Source organism: Panthera pardus, unplaced genomic scaffold, assembly GCF_024362965.1.
Source record: "Panthera pardus isolate Hobbes unplaced genomic scaffold, ASM2436296v1 HiC_scaffold_15, whole genome shotgun sequence".
Classification (NCBI taxonomy): domain Eukaryota; kingdom Metazoa; phylum Chordata; class Mammalia; order Carnivora; family Felidae; genus Panthera; species Panthera pardus.
The window spans coordinates 9009095-9026946 of record NW_026526710.1 but is presented as its reverse complement, the minus strand read 5'-3'; the positions used below and the strand labels follow the sequence as shown (position 1 = coordinate 9026946).

The 17852-nt window shown below is 51.6% G+C and overlaps 1 protein-coding gene across 2 annotated transcripts in view; it reads left to right on the top strand.

The window, feature by feature from the left end:
* The window catches only part of KSR2 (kinase suppressor of ras 2), a 433928-nt gene that overhangs the window by 361332 nt on the left and 54744 nt on the right, over window positions 1-17852 (top strand). For both annotated transcript variants that reach the window (XM_053902086.1, XM_053902087.1), the window contains exons 11-14: window positions 168-209; window positions 872-944; window positions 4685-4733; window positions 6654-7021. In XM_053902086.1, coding sequence (XP_053758061.1) covers window positions 168-209; window positions 872-944; window positions 4685-4733; window positions 6654-7021 — 532 coding nt within the window. The remainder of the gene's footprint in view (window positions 1-167; window positions 210-871; window positions 945-4684; window positions 4734-6653; window positions 7022-17852) is intronic.

Genomic DNA, 17852 nt, shown 5'->3' with positions numbered 1-17852 from the left:
TTCCTTTATACATGCTCTCAGCCCCTTGTCATTGAGAAGGTCTGCAGAAATCTGGAACCCCTCGAGGGTGGGCAGGGAACCCACGTGGTGGCTGTGGGAACCCAATCGGTTACTTGCAGGGACAGCTCGGGGCGGTGCTCACGTTGGTATTTTCGTTCTTTTGCCAGCGTCCCACTACTACAAGTACAAACAGCAGTTCATCTTCCCAGGTGAGTCCGTGCACGCTCAGGCCCTTCTGAACGAGCCTGCTGAGGTGCGTGGGTTGCTGGAATGGACGAAGGCGAAGGTTGTTGGGATGGGCAAGCTCAAAGAGGATGGCGGTGGGACCACTAGACCCCAGGATAATGGTGGGACGTAGAGGTGGAAAAGGAAAGACTGGGAGGCCCCAAGGGCACAGTGGTACCAAGGAGATCCCAAGGCTCAAGGGCAAGGCCTGAGGAGGTGGTCTGCAATAGAAGGACAGGCCAGGGTAAGGAGGGGTCCAGAGCCCACGTGGCAGGGGAGAGGTGGTCAGAGGTGAGTTGGGCACTGGGAGACGTGAAACCAAGCGGCCTCACCATCCCAAGGAGAACTCAGGAGTTGGGGGGTGATTCGGAGGTGACCAGTGGATGCTTCGGGTCAGAGGCTTGGGGTTCTGGCAGCCCCCTAGTCAAGAGTGGGGCATTTGGTTCAGGATGTCATCTTAGAACACTGGTGCTTCTGAGCAGGAAAAGCACAGGTGATTGAGAAAGGGACAGAGGGGACTGGCCAGCCCCAGGGGCACCGTGATCTGGTGACAAGTTACTAGCTGCCCCATCTCCCAGCAATTAGGTCTTTGGGGGGAGACTGTGGACTCCATGTTGGATTTCTGACTCTCATGTCTGCCTCTCAGATGTAGTGCCAGTGCCAGAGACGCCGACCCGGGCGCCCCAGGTCATCCTGCATCCGGTGACCTCGAATCCAATGTAAGTGGAACAGAGACCTCCTTCTCCTGTCCTGGGTCTTCAGTCTGCTCAGGGTCACTGTCTTCTGTCTTCCTGGTCCTGGAATTGATGGGGCGGGATACTGAGGGAGAGAGAGACACGGGGAATGACTCAAGGAGAGGGAGAGGATGACAGCCTCCCTCAGCCTAGGCCCAACAAGTCGTCTGTGCTTTGTGTCCTGACCCTGCTTGTCAAGTGTGATTTCCAGGGGCTGGACCGTTTCCTCAGGCTCCCCAGACTTTTCTATGATCAGAAAGCTAACTTTCAGTAATAGCTAGAACTTAATGAAAGAACGGTCATCCTACGTCATTGTCCCTCCCTTTAAAAAGAATAATTTAGGCTGATACCAGGGATCAGCAGACTACAGTCTATGGGACAAATCCTGTTTGCCCCTTGTTTTTATAAATAAGGTTTTATTGGGTGGCTCAGTCGGTTGAGTGTCTGTCTTCGGCTCAGGTCATGATCTCATGGTGAATTTGAGCCCCGCGTCGGGCTCTGGGCTGACAGCTCGGAGCCTGGAGCCGCTTCAGATTCTGTGTCTCCCTCTCTGTCTCTGCCCCTCCCTCACTCACACTCTGTCTCTCTCTCTCTCTCTCAGAAATAAATAAACATTAGGAAAAATTATAAATAAAATTTTATTGCAACACAACCATGCCCATTTGTTTATGACATACTGTCTCTGGTGGCTCTCAGACTACAACAGCAGAGTTGAATCGTTCCCAACAGAGACCATACGGCCTGCAAAGTCTAAAAGATTTACTTTCTGGCCCTTTACAGACCAAGTTTTCTGGCCCCTGGTTTATACCATTATAAAAATAATACAAACTAATTTTGGGAAATGTGGACTGTTCTGTAAAAAAAAGGGGGAAACTAATCACTCATAATCATATCACCCTTAGAATTTTGATGTGTGCTCTGTCTCTCGTGTTTTTATATACTTGTGACTCATGATATATGCCCTTTCCAGCCTGCTTTGTTATCCCTTAAAAAAGCTATAGCATTGCATTTTTCATATGATCTCAGACTCTTCATAGACCTTGGTCTCCATGGCTGTAAAATACTATTATCGATGTACAACAATGGCCTTAACCATTTCCCTCTTGCCAGATCTCCTATCTTCCCATAGTTCACTGTTGTAAACAACACTGCAGTGAATGTCTCTGTACGTGGCACCTTTGGCGTCCTTGGGACACACACTCTCTTTCTAGGTGGGGTATTGTTTGTGCAGCCGCAGTGAAACCACCTTCCTTGACTTAACTTCTTCGGCCGGTGGCCCAAGCGTAGGGCATGCTGGAGACCTAATTTCCATCCGACCGGTTTCCCAACTCACACTTTTGCCCATTTGGTTGCTCCCCGCTAACTGCTGCACCCTTCCTGCCCCATGTTACGGACTTTGTTAAAGACCCAGGTGGTACATCCGTGAAATCAAGGGGGCAGCAGTTTGCCAGGGAGATGGTGCTGACTTCCAGCTCCCGGTCGTTCCTCTTCTGCACATAAGCCAATTCCACAATGTGTGCAAGACGAACTCCGGGTTATTAACTGGCAGTCAGGGAGCACCCGCGAAATACGGCGTCGGTAGCTGCTTGCGATCTGCTTAGAAGTGCATGGAGTGACGGCCACTAACACTTCACAGGAAGAAGTAATTTAATCGCCCAGTGACTGTAATCACGCCTTGATGCAGGCAGAGGAAGGCTGCCTGGTTTGTTGTTGGGTGAGGAGGGACTCCAGCTGCCTTGTTCCACCCGGATCTCCCCAAAATGCCGAGTTCCCGGCAGATGTTCCCGGGGCCGGCCGGGCCGTAAATGATTGGTTGATAGGAAAGCAGAGGGCACTTTGTGACCCACCCTTCTCTCCCCCTTTCGTTCTTGCAGCCTCTCAGACTCCCTCTGGCCAAGAGCCCCTCCTGGAAGTGGGTTGGCTCTGTCTGCAGGGTCAGCAGCCTCTTGGGGTCTCAGGGTTAGGAGAGCGGTGGCCCCTCAAGTGAGGGGGTGGGTAGGGGCCCCTGCTAAGCTTCCAGAGGTGCTCATTGTGATTCCTTCCTGCCGCCGGTTCTGTGCCTTCAGCAGCCCAGTTACAGTCTCCGCACTGCACTCCGTAAACACGTACACCTCCTCTACTCCGAAAACACACCCCAGAAACACCTCTAACACACACGGTCCCCCACGTCCCCGTCACATGCCATGTGCTCCAACACTCCCCTCACACCCCAGTACGTACCCGGCTGTCAACACACGGTGAGCCCCCCACATCCCCCACGGGGTACACCCAACTCACGTGTGCCCAGAACAACCCCTGCACAGAGCACATCCCATAATACCCACGCAGCACCCAATCTATACTTAGTACTCACACACGCAAACACACTGATCCCTCCCCAGCCCTGCACTCAGCCTGCGCCCACGCTCAGAACAGCTGCAGCTCACGAGCTCAAGACTGCATCACACTCGCGCACGGACCCAAGCGTACGCGTGCACGTGCTCCCACCTGTGTCTTCCAGTCCTTCCAGACACGGTTTTGTTCGTTCTCACTCCACGCATCCCGGTTCACCGTGATTGGCAACATCCAGCCAACTCAAACACTGCGAGTTTTCAAAAACACATCCCATAATCTCTCCGGGGAATTTCCATCATGCTCCATCTATTCAGTTCATGCCTGACTTTTGGCCCGTGTCACTTTCAGCCTTCCTGCACGATATCTCCGTACTTGCTTTCGTCCCTTCGGTAGTAACATAATAGTCCCCAAAGTCAGGAGCCACGCAGGTTTCGACTCTGTATCCCTCGGAGGGCCTCGCCCCGTTCCTGACACATGCAGGTTTCCCCCACTATCCGAAAGTAGAGCATTCCTACAAAACCTTTCATAAGCCAACATGGTGTCATGCGAAGACGCGATTATCATTCATTTATAATGCAAAAATTGGCGGGTGTCCCCAGACCTGAGAACTTTCTCCCTTAGGCTTCTCTGATACCTTAGGACGCATCTTGCTAACGGATGCACAAAATAAATCGAGATAAAGCACAGATGCTCATAGATACTGCTCAAAGGTGTGGAGGCTTGAGGCTGAGATGCTGAGGGTAGGGCCCAGGGAAGGAGCTTGGAGGCATCACTCACACTGCTCAGGGTGCCCGCTGCCTCCGTAATGGCCGGTGGCAAAGCAAAAGCTGAAGGCAACTTTCGCTTGTCACCCCTTTCCACAAAAGCAAAAGTCCTCTTGGAATTTCTTTTGGTCAGCAAAACAGACACCAGTGTAGATCTTTCATAAAAGCAAAGCGGCATGGCGCTGACTTTCAAAAAGCAGGGGGCGGGGGGGGGGGGGCAGGGGATACCTGTAATCCCGAACGCTAAGGTTCTTCCAGAAGATTTGGAACCCAAGTGAACGTTAGAGGTCTCGTTCATTCTTTCCTAGCACACACCCAGAGATCTGAGGATTCTTCCACCCGTGGCATTAGGCCAGTTTATAAGGAAGCTGCTAGATTAGTGGAAACCAAAGCAAGAAAGAAAAATGAGCCCTGAGCAGCCCAGAAAGTCTGTTGAAAACAGTGTCCTTGTCCTCGCTTCTTCATGGCGAGGTTATGGATTAGTTTCGACGCAAGTGTTGAAGTGGATTTTGAGATGAAGGCTTGATGGCCAGGGCTTCTCGTTCAAGGACTCTTGATACGCGGCTAGACAATACACAGACCTACCTTTTCACGCGAGGGTCACATCTATTTTTCTTTTCGTTAAAGCTTGGAAGGAAATCCATTACTTCAAATTGAACTGGAGCCAACCTCAGAGGTGAGATTTGGAGAGAGTGGCGCACCTGTTTCCCGGGGGTTGCCCAGCGCTTGGCAGAGCCGGTGGATGTCTTTAATGACACGAAGGGCTTGGGGCGGCGGGCGGTGGGGTGGCCCTGTTTTTGATGGACGTTCTAACAAGCGGGGGCCCCTCCCGGCACCAAGCCTAGTGGGCCGTTATATGGCGCGCATCACGGAAAAGCTAGCTGTGCAGACGTTGGCAAGAGATTTAGATTCTTAGCGGAAAAATCGGCCTAGGGCCAGGTGAGTACCAAGGGGGATGTGCCCCACTGCCTTCCAAAGAACACGTGGGAGGAGGCAGAGTCCTGGGGACACCGAGCCTGGCAGGCTTTTGAGAATGGTCTGGGGCTTCTTCTCATCCGCCAGAACTTCTGGAGGAATAAACGAAGTGTCCTGGGTAAGAACCATGGACTCCTCAGCCCTGCGGGTGTGCCCCGAACTGAAAGGAATAGAGCCAGGGTTTCCAGAGAAAACCAGGTCCTTTCGGCAGGTGTTGTGGTCCTTGAAAAATTATCCCTGGGGAAGCCAGTGTTTCCTGTGTTGTTTCTCCTGAGTGGGCCATGAGAGGCAAGTTTGCTCAGGTTTGGGCTCGGGAAGACCAGCGGCCAGCCAAAGGGCCACTGCCTCAGGCTGCTTAATCAGCCCCCAAGCCTCTGGGAATCCCCACTGGCTGGGGTGCCTGCTGCTCCCTCACTGGAGCTAAAGAGGCCGTGGGGCAGGACACTCCCAGCCCCCATGCTGGGAAGGTGGGTCCCTGGCCCTTGAGCGGCTAATGATCGGGGTGGTCATGCCTAAGTGTCCGGGGGCCCTGTGGGTGTGCTGGATAAAAATGCGAATTTCTGGCCCTGGCCTGCTGCTTTCTGATTGAGCAGCTCTGGGTGGGGCCCAGGAATCTGCATTTTCCCAGGAAGCCCAGTCGCTGTTGCATACAGGTGGTCAGGTCTGTGCGAGGAACTTAACAGCCTTTCGTGTCATGGGAAACCTCACACCATCCCCAGGGGCAGATTTTATCAGCTCTGCTTTATGACGGGAAAAAGGAAGTCTCAGAGAAGTCCCGTGGCTTGCCCAAAGTCACACAGAGGCCAGATTTCCGCTCATTTCTTCTGATTGTTAAGCCCATCCTATCAGCCAGCCTCTCTGCCCTCGCGGCTGCATAGGAAGCCCAGGTGTCTGGCCCGTGCAGAGTAGCTGTGACCTCTCCCTTTTTCTGACTCATCCATTCCAAATTCCCTGGGGGAAAAAGGCACTCTACATTGAGGATCGTCACATGCTCTGTGCAGACAGCTGAGGCACACGTAGTTGTGCCTGTTGCCTTTATCACACCCGCGTAAGGAGACAAGCCACAACATCATGGTAGAATAGGAGGGCGTTGGATATTGGGAGTTGAGACACCTGAGATTTAACCCTGGCTCTGCCTGGCTGTGTGATAGAGAGCCGGGCATCTCCCAGGGTGACCAGTCAACTCTGTTTGCTGGGACTGAAGGACTTCCCGAGGGGACTTTGAGTAATCTCTACACCCAGTGTGGGGCTCCAGCTTACAACCTTGAGATCAAGAATCACATGCTGTACTGACTGAGCCTGTCAGGTGCCCCCACCAAGGGGACTTTCAGTGCCCAGACCAGGAAAGTCCCAGCAAACCGGAATGGGTGGCCCCCTAGCATCTCTCTTCCATGAACCTCAGTTTCCCCCTTAGCACAGGAGCGTGGGATTACCACGATCTCCCTTTCAGCCCCTTCATTGTATACGATTCTAGACGAGAGTGGCCTGCTCTAATAGGTCTGTGTGCACACCAGCCGAAAATGCACATGGAGACGTGTCCCAGTGGGACCCAGTGGGACCTCGTGGGAAGGCGGGGCAGTGTCAGGAGCCGCTCTGACTGCTCTCCCCTTTCCGCCCACAGAATGAAGAGGGCCACGACGAGGCCGAGGAGTCGGAGGACGATTTTGAGGAGATGAACCTGTCCCTGCTCTCAGCCCGGAGCTTCCCACGCAAGGCCAGCCAGACCAGCATCTTCCTGCAGGAGTGGGACATCCCTTTTGAGCAGCTGGAGATTGGCGAGCTCATTGGAAAGGGCCGCTTCGGGCAGGTGTATCACGGCCGCTGGCATGGCGAGGTGGCCATCCGGCTGATCGACATCGAGAGGGATAATGAGGAACAGCTCAAGGCCTTCAAGCGGGAGGTGATGGCCTACAGGCAGACGCGGCATGAGAACGTGGTGCTCTTCATGGGTGCCTGCATGAGCCCACCCCACCTGGCCATCATCACCAGGTCAGTCCTGCCGGGGATCCCCACCCATGGGTCCGTCCCCAGAGCTGTGCTTCTGGCAGAGTTGAGAAGTGGGGGTTTCCGGTTGACTCGTCGTTCCGGTGAATGGAGCGTCTCCAGCTCTACCGATTCATAATTGTGTGGTTCTAAGACTTGAGAGTCCAGGAAGTGCTTTTAATGGTAAAACTCTTTGGCAGAGCGGGGCCACGGGGAGAGCACTGAATGGAAGTTAGGAAAGTTGGTTCTAGATGCCCCCCCCCGTGCCCCAAGTATTTGTGAAACGATATCACTGAGACTCACTGTCTCCACGTGTAAATTGAACGGATTGGGCTAAATCGGAAGTCGGCAGACTTTTTCTGTAAAGGGCCCAGTAGAGAATAGTTGTGGCTTTATGGGCCAGACCGTTTCTGTAGCAACTGCTGCACTCTGCCACTGTGGTGGGAAAGGAGCCCCAGACAAGATGTAAGTGGATGTACGTGGCCGGGTGCCAATAAAACTTTACTTACAAAAGCGAGCAACGTGCTGGTTTTGGCCCTCGGTCCCTGCTGTGCCGATTCTGGACTAAGATTCTGACAGCTGTTACTCTGGCTTTCGTTAAAGCAGCAGATGACATGTGGAGAGCTTTACCATTGCTATCTTAAATATCCAGGGTCCGTGGTCAATACCTGCACAGCAGGGGTAATTAACAGAGAACTGACATTAAGGAAACGTCAAATGATAGCAACTTTCCTGAACTTGCTCTCTAACCTCACCCAGTGACATGGGCATTGGAAAAAAAAAAAATAGCTTTGGTTTCAGTCGAACAGCTGTGCAACTATCCTTTGGTGTGTGTTTCACCTCTGGCTGCTGTTCTCCCGTTGCATCAGGACTGGCCACAGCAGTGCTGTTCGTGGTATGGCCTGTGATGCCAGGAGTCACTTAGGAGCTGTCTGCTTCCCATTCTCAGCTCAAGCGATAAGATCTCAAACACGCAAGCCTCTCCTCTCGGCAGGTGCGTAGCAGGAGCTGTGAGCTCAGGGAAGAGCTGGTGTGTTTCGGGTCTGTTCCCTTGTGATACAGAGCATCCTTGAGTCCATTTACAAGATCTCAGTGGTCAGAAGAAAATGGGTTATTGTCTGTCATCATTGATTATGCAGATGATGGATTGACTGGAACCCATGTGTCAGATGGTAAATGTTTTCAAAGGATTGGATTTCAGGAGATGGCTCTTCAGTCCTCCTTAGACCAGGGTAAAAATGGTCGTCCTCCACTCTAAAAAGGACAGAAGAGGCTCTCAAATAACCAGCTCAGATCAGATTTAGGGGCTGAGCTGTTCCCATGAGGTGAGTGTATCAGTAAGCTTTTGCTGAGTAACAAATTACCCCCAACACTCAGAGTTTTCCTCTCTTCTATGGACAGTTCTGTGCTGAGCCAGGCCCAGTAGCTGGGCTCTTGGATATGTCTGTGGTCAGCAGGCAGGTCAGACAGGGGGCTGGTCCTTCTTGCATGGCCTCATTCACACGTCTGCAGGTTGGCAGGTTATCAGCCGGCATGCCCCGATTCTCTTCCTGATGGTCTCTTTTCCCCCAACAGCTTAGCTTGGGCTCATTCCCATCGTGGTCTCAGGGTTCCAAGTGAAGGAAGAGGTCAGGCCCTGATGGGCAAGGGCCTTTCCCTCTTCTGTCTGTGTTGCATTGGCCGACGTACATTGGCCAAACCAAGTTGCGTGGTCAACCTAGATTCCCAGCACGAAGAAACAGACTCTGCCTCTGCATGGGAGGATTTGCAATGTCACGTTACAGGGACATAGATGCAGGGAGGGGGACAGTTTGTGGCCACTTCTAAAACCTGCCACCACTCCTTTCCTCATCTGTGATCTAGAATGTGTCATTCTTGTGCAGAGCCCTTTACTTGGGGTGCCTGCCGCTGGCCTTCTGCCCCACTGCTCCCACCAGTCCATCACCCCAAATTTCTCTCTGGTCAGCTCCTCACCTTCTGGCTTGTTAACTCCTCTTTTGTACATCCCCAAGCTAAAAATTTGAAATCCACGATCTCCTCTCCTTACCTGGCTCTTCTGAGAACCTCTCGCCTCCCGCCCTCTGACTTGCTTGGTGTTATTGGTGGATCCCAGTTCCCCGAGCCTCCCTCACCCCTTTCCCAAGGGCTGGCTAATTGGAAGTGGACAGATTCAGTTAGCAACCATCCTTGAAGAACGAGTGGTCATTATGAAAATGTGTCACTCATCCCGTAAGCCAGCTGCGTTTCTGGCCCTTTTCTATTATGTACAAACTCTGTGCCCCCCCCCCCCCCCTCCCCGAGCGCCATAACTGCCTGCAGATTTCGCAAATAGCGCAGCCTTTTCCTGGCACCGTGATAAAGACTCTGCAGCTTTGGGACATGTAATTGGTCTCTGAAGTGTTTTGGTATTTTGCGTGAAGAAGCCAGATGAGCCCCCAAGTGGCATTTATACCATATTATTGTGTCATTACATATTTATCTTAGGGAGGGGCCCTGTGCATCCCTCTCTCCCATTTAGTACCGTCCACTTGTTGACCATCAGGTCTCTTCTCTGAACGTTCAGTTTGAAACCTGGTATTCGAGTAATTGGATTAATCACCTGCATCCGCATAATTGGCTGGCAGAGGTTGATGGTTGGACAATAGCCAACCAACTGGAACAATTTTTGGACCCTGGATTTATTTTACAGAGAACATAAGACCAGATAATTACCTGGCATATTCCGGCTAAATTCACAATGGCGTGTTCTAGCCAATTACTTAGTAATTATCATCGAAGTTAACAAGTATTTCTAAGATTAGCTTCCTTGTAATGCGATGTGTATGGCTCTTGGGGAATGAGTAATAACCAACTAGTTACCCAATTGCTATACCCACAAATACAATTAGCCGCAGGATTGCTAAATCGTTTCACGATTGGGTCATTATGAGATTATTGCTAAAGCTATTGGCAGAATGTGCCATCGCTCATTTTAAAAACTCCAAATGGAATTTGAAAGCCGACAGAGTTGAATGAAAACACCTCCCATCGTTCTGCCTTGCTGCGGCGTTCCCCGGGCCTCAGTGTCCCCATCTGCTGATGAGGAGGTAGACATCGACGCTTGTGGCAGGGTCCCTCCGACTCTGACAAAATGCTTTGGTTCTCGGGGGATGGGCTGGTTTGAGAAGCAGCCTGGAACAGCTCTGGAGCAGGGCTTCTGGAAGTATGGTCCACCCTGGTCCCCTGCGTCAGAGCCAGCAAAGGGAAGAAGGTCTTTCAAATGCAGATGCCTGGGTGCTATACTTGTATTAGTTTCCCAGGGACATTGTGATTAGTACATACTTGGTGGCTTAAAATGACACACGTTTAGGGATGCCTGGGTGGCTCAGTGGGTTAAGCATCCTGCTCTTGATTTCGGCTCAGGTCATGATCTCAGTTTGTGAGTTTGAGCCCCACGTTGGACTCTGTGCTGAGCCTGGCGTCTGCTTGGGGTTTTCTCTCTCCCTCTGTCTCTGCTCCTCTCTCTTTCTTTCTCTCTCTCTCAAAATCAAATAGACATTTTTAAAACAACACACACTTATTGTTCTGCAGTTCTGAGATTGGAAATCCAGAGTGGGTCTCTAAAGTGAAGGGCTGTTCTCCTTTCTGGAGGCTCTGGAGTAGAACGTTTCCTTGTCTTTTCCAGCTTCTAGAAACATTCTTTGCATTCTTTGGCTTGTGGCCCCTTCCTCCATCTTCAAAGGCAACATCGTAGCCTCTTGCTTCCATGGTCACATAGCCTTCTTCATGGTCACAGGTCTCACTCTTACAAGGACACTCGTGATTGCATTTAGGACACAGCCACCCAGAAACACCTCTCATTTCAAGACTCTCAACTTAAAATTTTGTTAATGTTTATTTATTTTTGAGAAAGAGACAGTGTGTGAGCTGGGGAAGGGACAGGGAGAGAGGGAGACACAGAATCCGAAGCAGGCTCCAGGCTCCCAGCTGTCAGCACAGAGCCCGACGCGGGGCTCAAACCCACGGACCGCGAGATCACAACCTGACCCGAAGTCGGACGCTTAACCAACAGAGCCACTCAGGCACCCCTCAAGACCCTCAATTAAAATCACATCTACAAAGTGCCTTCTGCAATACTGAGGTCACAGTTTCCAGGGATTAGAACCTGGATATCTTCAGGCTCCAGTTTTCAGTCTGTCACATCACCTTGGACCTAGTGAATCAAGTCTGTTTGTAGGTTAAGACTTTCTAACCAAGCCCCCCAGCCCATTCTAATGTAATATTTGGGAACCACACCCTAGGGAGTATTACCAGGGAGTACCTGCTGTGTACCCAGCATAGTGCAGAGGGAAATGGAAACAGGGAAGTTTTTGGAAAAAACAAAAACAAAAACAAAAATAGACCAGACAAAATTACGAAATAATCAGGATCTCGGTGGGAAGAAATTTATTTATCCAGTGGTGACAGGAACATGGACCAGCCTACCTCAGTTGGGTGCCGTGGAGACAAAACCAAAGCAAAACGCTACAGTTGACGTCGCCAGGAGGGCCTCATTAGGGGGAGCCTGATCCCACTGAACCATCGGGGCCATGTTACAGATGTGGAAACTGAGGCCAAGAGAGGAAAGTGGGGCCAGGGCAAGAGCACAGGTCTCTGTGAATGCACTTCACCGTCTGACAGCTTGCAAACCCCATCGTCCCCCAAAGCTTGTCCATTCATTCATTCAGTCATTCATTCATTCACCAGATACTTAGTAAACACATTACGTAGCAGACACTTCTCTGGATGCTAGGGGATGATGGTGAGCAAGACAGATGTGGCCCTTGTTCTCAGAGTCCTGTCATTCTAGTGGGGGAGACAGACTACTGCTAAGTAGTAATGAGATCGTTTGAGTAGGATCATTTGAGTGTGTTGAAGGAAATAAGCCAGAGCTGTGCCGCAGAGGGACCGGGGGACTGGAGTTATCTTAGGGGTGCATTGTGTGTGGGAGGATCCAGGCAGCCTCTCTGAAGAAGTGACATTTGGGCAGGGACCGGAGTGTGAGGAGCCAGCTGTGCAGACAGGGCAGGGCACACCCAGTGGCGGGAACAGCACATGCAAAGGCCCGGGGGTAGAATAAGCAGGATGTGCTTCAGACTGGAAAGAAGACTGTGGTGGCAGAACATGGTAGAGAAGGACGAGAGGGTAGCAGGTGAGGAAGGAGGCTGGCGGGAGCCAGCCTGGGGCCAGGAGGGGTGCTCACGCCTGGTTGAGGCGGGCACTTTTTAAAATAATACCAATGCCTGCAACAGTCCCTCAGCCTCAGCTCTGTGACATTTTTAGGGGTCTGGCCTGTGCGCTGTAGAATGGTTAGCAGGATCCCTGCCCCCTGCCCATGAGATACAATGGTACCAAGTCCCTAGTTGTGAGAACCCGAAATGTCTTCAGATATTGCCAGGTGTCCCCTGGGGCAAAGTCACCCCCCAGTTGACAACCAGTGCCTGAGAGTCTCTGATTTAATTAGTCTGTATAGGCCTGGGGTTTCTGTACAAAACCTCCCCACATGACTCTTTCTGGCGGCTGGGAGACCCCCCCCCCCCCTCTGCCCTGAGACCCTCTCCTGTAATGAATGGCCTGGAACACTGGCGAGAGGTCTGGATTTTATGCTCAGGGAACCAGGCGGGTGGTGGGCCGGGGAAGGGGGAGGGGCGGGCAGGAACTGGTGTCTTCAAGGACAAATAAAACCTGAGAAACTCCCAAAATAGAGGGCGGGGGCCCAAGGGGAGTATTTTGACAGCCGCCGAGGCAACAAAGCTCAAGGAAATGTCAATGTATCGCCCCGGCTTCCCGCTACGGTCAGAGCAGATGACTTCACCAGGCGCCAGCGTTCTTTCCCCGCAGCCCAGCCCGCTGCCCGAGGCCAGACCAGACTGGGAAGCGCTGGGTTGTGAGAAGCTCCGAGTGCATGGTTGCTGTCTTGAAGGTATGCACCAGCAGCGGGGGGAAGCCACCGCTAGGGAGGGAGAAGCCGCCCCATTCTTCCCAGAAAGGTATCACAATGTCCCAAGGCCCTCATTACCTCCCGCTGCAGCCCCTCCAGCCCCCTCTCTGGAAAGGAAGAGACGGTGAGCTTCGGGGGGCCGGGCAGAGACTACAGCTCCATCACATGGTTCCTTCCCTTGCACCTGCAGGAGGCACAGCTGATGCTCATGTCTGAAACCATTTCCCTGCTTGAGGGGCATTTATATTTAATGTGGATAAATGCAGAGCACCCAGAGTAAACCAAAAAAAAAAGCAGCAGATTCCACCAGCCTTCAGCAAGCGCTTCGCTTCGGGCCAGACGCGGCGATCTTCTCCCATTTATGATTGTGCCCACTTAACAAGTGGGAAAGCTGAGGTCAGACGGGCGCAGGGAGCCCCCTGCCCGGGTCATAGAACAAATAACTGAGAGACCCTGGAACGGAGCAAACGTGTATCTAAACATCAGGCCAGCGTGTTGCTTCTTTGCCCCGCCCTGCATCAGCCAGGGCAAAGGGAGTAGGCAAGAATCTATCGCGGGCGTTCACCACCGCTGATCACGTCACACTTACCTGGGGGACTTGGTAACCGTACGAGAGCGAGGCCGCATCTTAGTTCAACGAGCCAAAGCCTCTGTCTTTTTGATTACGTTCTGGAGGACGAGATACACCACAGTTTGAGAGCCACTGGAGTTTTAAACTGGTTTCATTTCTTGTGGCTTTGATTCTGTGTATGTACTGAAATGTCCTGTTAAGTGCTGTGGGGCCACCACACACACACGCACACGCATGCACACACACACACACACACACACACGTCTTGCACATACGCTCCATGTTACATACTTTCCCTCTCTTGCTCTTCATCTTACAAAACACAGTTACTCACTTGCTTGTTCCCTTCAAAAGACTCATTTTATTAACATCAGCAATTCACACAGTTCCCATAGCCCATAAGCCCCCCATTGCCCTCCTCCAGTCTTTTTCTAGAATCCCCAAATTGTTTAAAGCCATGCTTCATAGTGTGTGGACCCCTGGCTAGCATCACCTGGGGACTTTTTAGAAAAGCAAATGTAAGGGGTGCCGGGGTGGCTAATGGTTAAGTGTCCCACTCTTGATTTTGGCTCAGGGCACGATCTCATGTTCAAGCCCTGCTTCGGGCTCCTCGTGGAGTATGGAGCTTGCTTGGGATTCCCTCTCTCTCTCTCTCTCTCTCTCTGCCCCTTTCCTCTGCTTGCTGTCTTACTCTGCAAGGGGGAAAATTTGTTTAAAAAAAAGGGAGAGAAAGGCAAATGTAAGATAAAGAATCCCCTCCCTCCCAACCGGAAGCTCTGGGGGTGGGTCCAGCTCTCTGGGTGTTAGGAAACCCTTCAGGACCCGCTTCCGTGCACTCGAGCTCAGAGCCATTGCTCTAAAGAAACGGGTTCCCACCTCCTACCCTGAGTGAGCAGACTTTTCTGCTGCCGAGAGCTGCACACCCCATACCTCCTGCACCCTTACCGAGCGATTCTGCCAGGCGGCACTGAGAGGTGAGCAGCTGGGCCCAGAAGAGGTGAGGGCCGGGAATGTCCCAAGGTGAAGACCAGCAGGGGCCTGACAGCTACCGATTAGCTTCAGTGCTAACATGAGTTCACCGCCTTCCGCAGACACGTATGGGACCCTGGCTGAGTGCCAGACCACATGCTGGGTGCTCAGAACACAGTTCCTAGAGTTCATGCAGATACTTTCCATTCCAGCTAAGGAGACTGTCAGTAACAAGTGAAACAGACAATGAAGTAAAATAATAAAGCATTGCATTAAGTGCTATGAGGGCCACAAACAGGGAAGGTTCAGAGTGACAGGAGGGGCTCAGAAGAGGTGTCTTAGAGAAGGTGACATTTAATTGAGACCTAATGGTGAGCAGCAGAGAAAGAGCAGTCCAGGCAGTGGTACAGCAGGTGCAAAGGTCCTGAGGTGGGAATGAGATGGGCACGTTTGTGGGCCAGAAGGAAGCAGGATGGTAGGAAAGGGGCTGCGGGGCCTCAAAAGTATGGATAAAGGTGTGGAGTTTATTCTGTTGCATCTGGAAGCCAATGAAAGATTTTAAACCAGAGTCCCTCACACCCCCCCTGGAAGTTTCCTGATGGCCTGGCTGCTTGCTGCCTCCTCTTGCACTGAGCTAGTTGGTTGGGTGTATCAGACTCATTTGGTTGAGAGCAGTGACAGCATCAGCCCAGCCCTGAAGGACACACACAGAGGAAACAGGACTCTGGGGTGGCCTGACCGTCAGTGTGGTGTTCCCACCTGCGTGGGACTTCAGGAAAGACGCCTGAGCGGTTGCTCTGCATCTGTGAAGTTGAAGATGCCTTCTCCGGGATGCGAGGAGGAGGGAGCAGGACAACAGGGGCATTACGTAAACGTCTTATTGGGATACAGGGCTTGGGATGTGCGCCCCAGGAAAGAGAAGGAAGGACAGGATTCCCCCACTGCTTTCAGGAAGATTTTTTTGTTTTCATGTCTCATTGGGCTAGTGTCCTCTGTCCCACCCAGTCGCCGGGTGCCCAGAATCTGAGTACAGTTTCGCGGTCACGTGAGGCTGACTGTATCCCCCATACGCACGCGATAACCAGCCGCACCCGTCTCTCGGGGACAAGGTAGTAATGAAATCCCGTGGGGCCTCATCTGCACATCATTCCAAATCCGGTCAATGTCAGGAGCTATTTAATAGACGATGTTCAACTCTAGATCAGTTCTTGTTTTTCATGCTTTCAAACATAATAGCTCCAAGCTGCAGTATTTAACAGACAAATGAAGGGCTCTGCCTTCTGCTAAGACACTAGCAGCTCCGTGCCCGAATGAGATCTTGACTTGCTTTTCCTGTAACTCTGTACTTGCGGGCTTTCTGATGTTTTTTTTCCCCTCCGGGCCAGTTTGATTGTCCTAAAAATAACATACAGGAGTGGGGGAGGGGGCGCTGAGCACATGGAGACTCTGTCCCCCCTCATCTACTAGAATCGGCTTCCTTTCATGTTCAAAGAGCTGAATTGCTTTCCCTTTATAAAGCACAGCTGAAAAGGTTTTTTGTCTGTGGCTGCCTTTAATTGTGCTAGAATGTAGAGCACCCCGGGACTTTTGTGAAGGGAGCGCTATAAATGCACTGCATCGTTATCATTATTATTATTGGCATCATCGCATGTGCGTTGCATACGCCTGTTGGGTAAATGATCACATGACCAGCAGCGGACTTGCCTGGGTGAAGACTTTGCCACTGGCCACCATGTTCCTCGAATCTCAAAGATCCTAAATTAGCGTGCGTGCCATCTGTCATCACTTAACAAGTAACTTGTGTGTCTTACCGCCCGAGTGAAAACTCGTTTGTTAGTGAGAATGCGGGTCAGCAAAAAGAAGAACATGAAATTCACCTGTAATGTCTGCAGCCGGAGGCACAAACTCAGTTTGTATTTGTCAGAGTAATGGTAGCTGCCGTAACAAATAAGCCTTAAAGCATTAGGCGGCTTTACACTATAGAAGTCCATTTCTTGCTCACAGAATAGTCCAAGGTGGGTGTTCCTGGGCGGTAGGTGGCTTTTCCTTGTGTGTGGGGGGGATCCAAGACCAATTCCATCTTTTGGACCCATCCTTAAGGCTCAGGGACCTCTGCCTCAGCTGAGGAAAGAAGAAAATACATAGAGGTCACATGCATCCTACCCATGCGTCACGGGCTGGCACCGTCCCTTGACCACACCTGGCCGCAGGGGAGGCTGAGGAAGAGCCAGCCAGCTGTATTCCCAGTAGGAAAATGACATGGGTTTTGGTGACGAGCCAGCAGCTCTGTGACACACATTTGTGGATAGATCTTCTACCCACTGAAGACAGACTCACCCAGCAGCACTGGTCTATGACTTGCTTGTTTCACCAAATAGATGTATGAACACTCCCTTTTGGGGGGACTTGAGTCTATTGCAAATTTCTTCACTTTGATGGACCTCTGTTTGTTCACCTGTAAAGTGGGATGACCTTTTTCTCTCCTGCAAGGGAGTGATAAGAATTAGAAATCAGGCTATAGCCCAATGCCTCCTATAAGCAGAGGTGCTCAATACCTTGTGTCTCCCAGTTGCTATAGTAATAATGATGATATTCTAACAATGATGATGGCGATAAGGATAGCAGAAGCAAGTAAGAGTAGCAGTATTTTTTCTCCTGGGCATCCTACAAGCCGCAGGTGTTTTGCGTTGATTATAATATCAGATGATACGAGGTGATGGCTGTAGTCTGACCTCTTAGCCTTGTAGCCCAGCTCTGCTCCTGGCTTGTACGTTGGCCATGTTACCTAACTTCTGTAAGCTTCGACCCATCCGTAAGGAGGTGTTGAGAAAGGAGCTGGATATACTGGTCTCCAGCTCAGATGGAAGGTTGCGGCTGGAAATAACCGTGTGTGAGTCATCTGCATAGAAGTGGTGATTGAAGCCGTAAGCTCCTGTGGAAGCTGAGGCCATCCAGGGAGGAGCAGGAGGTTGCCCAAGGACGGAGCCTGGAGCATTCCAGCGCTGTGTGTCTTGGTGGGGAAGGGTCCCCGTGCACAGGGGACTGAGGAGGCGCAGGCAGGGCTACAGGAAACCAGAAGAGCCTGGGGTCCTGAAGCCAGTCCCAAGCGGTGCCCCACTGCCCACCCCCACCCCCGACCATCCCCTTGTATGACATCACTGTGTTTTATTTTCATTAGAGCGCTTCTCACCATAAGATAACGTTTTGTTCCTCAGTTTGCCTGCTTGCCTTTCATCTGTTTTCCCTACACCCCTTCTCCCAACTTAGAACATAAGCCCCAGGAAAGCAGAATCTCAGCTATTTGACTCACCTCTGTATCCCCAGCCTCTAAAACACGA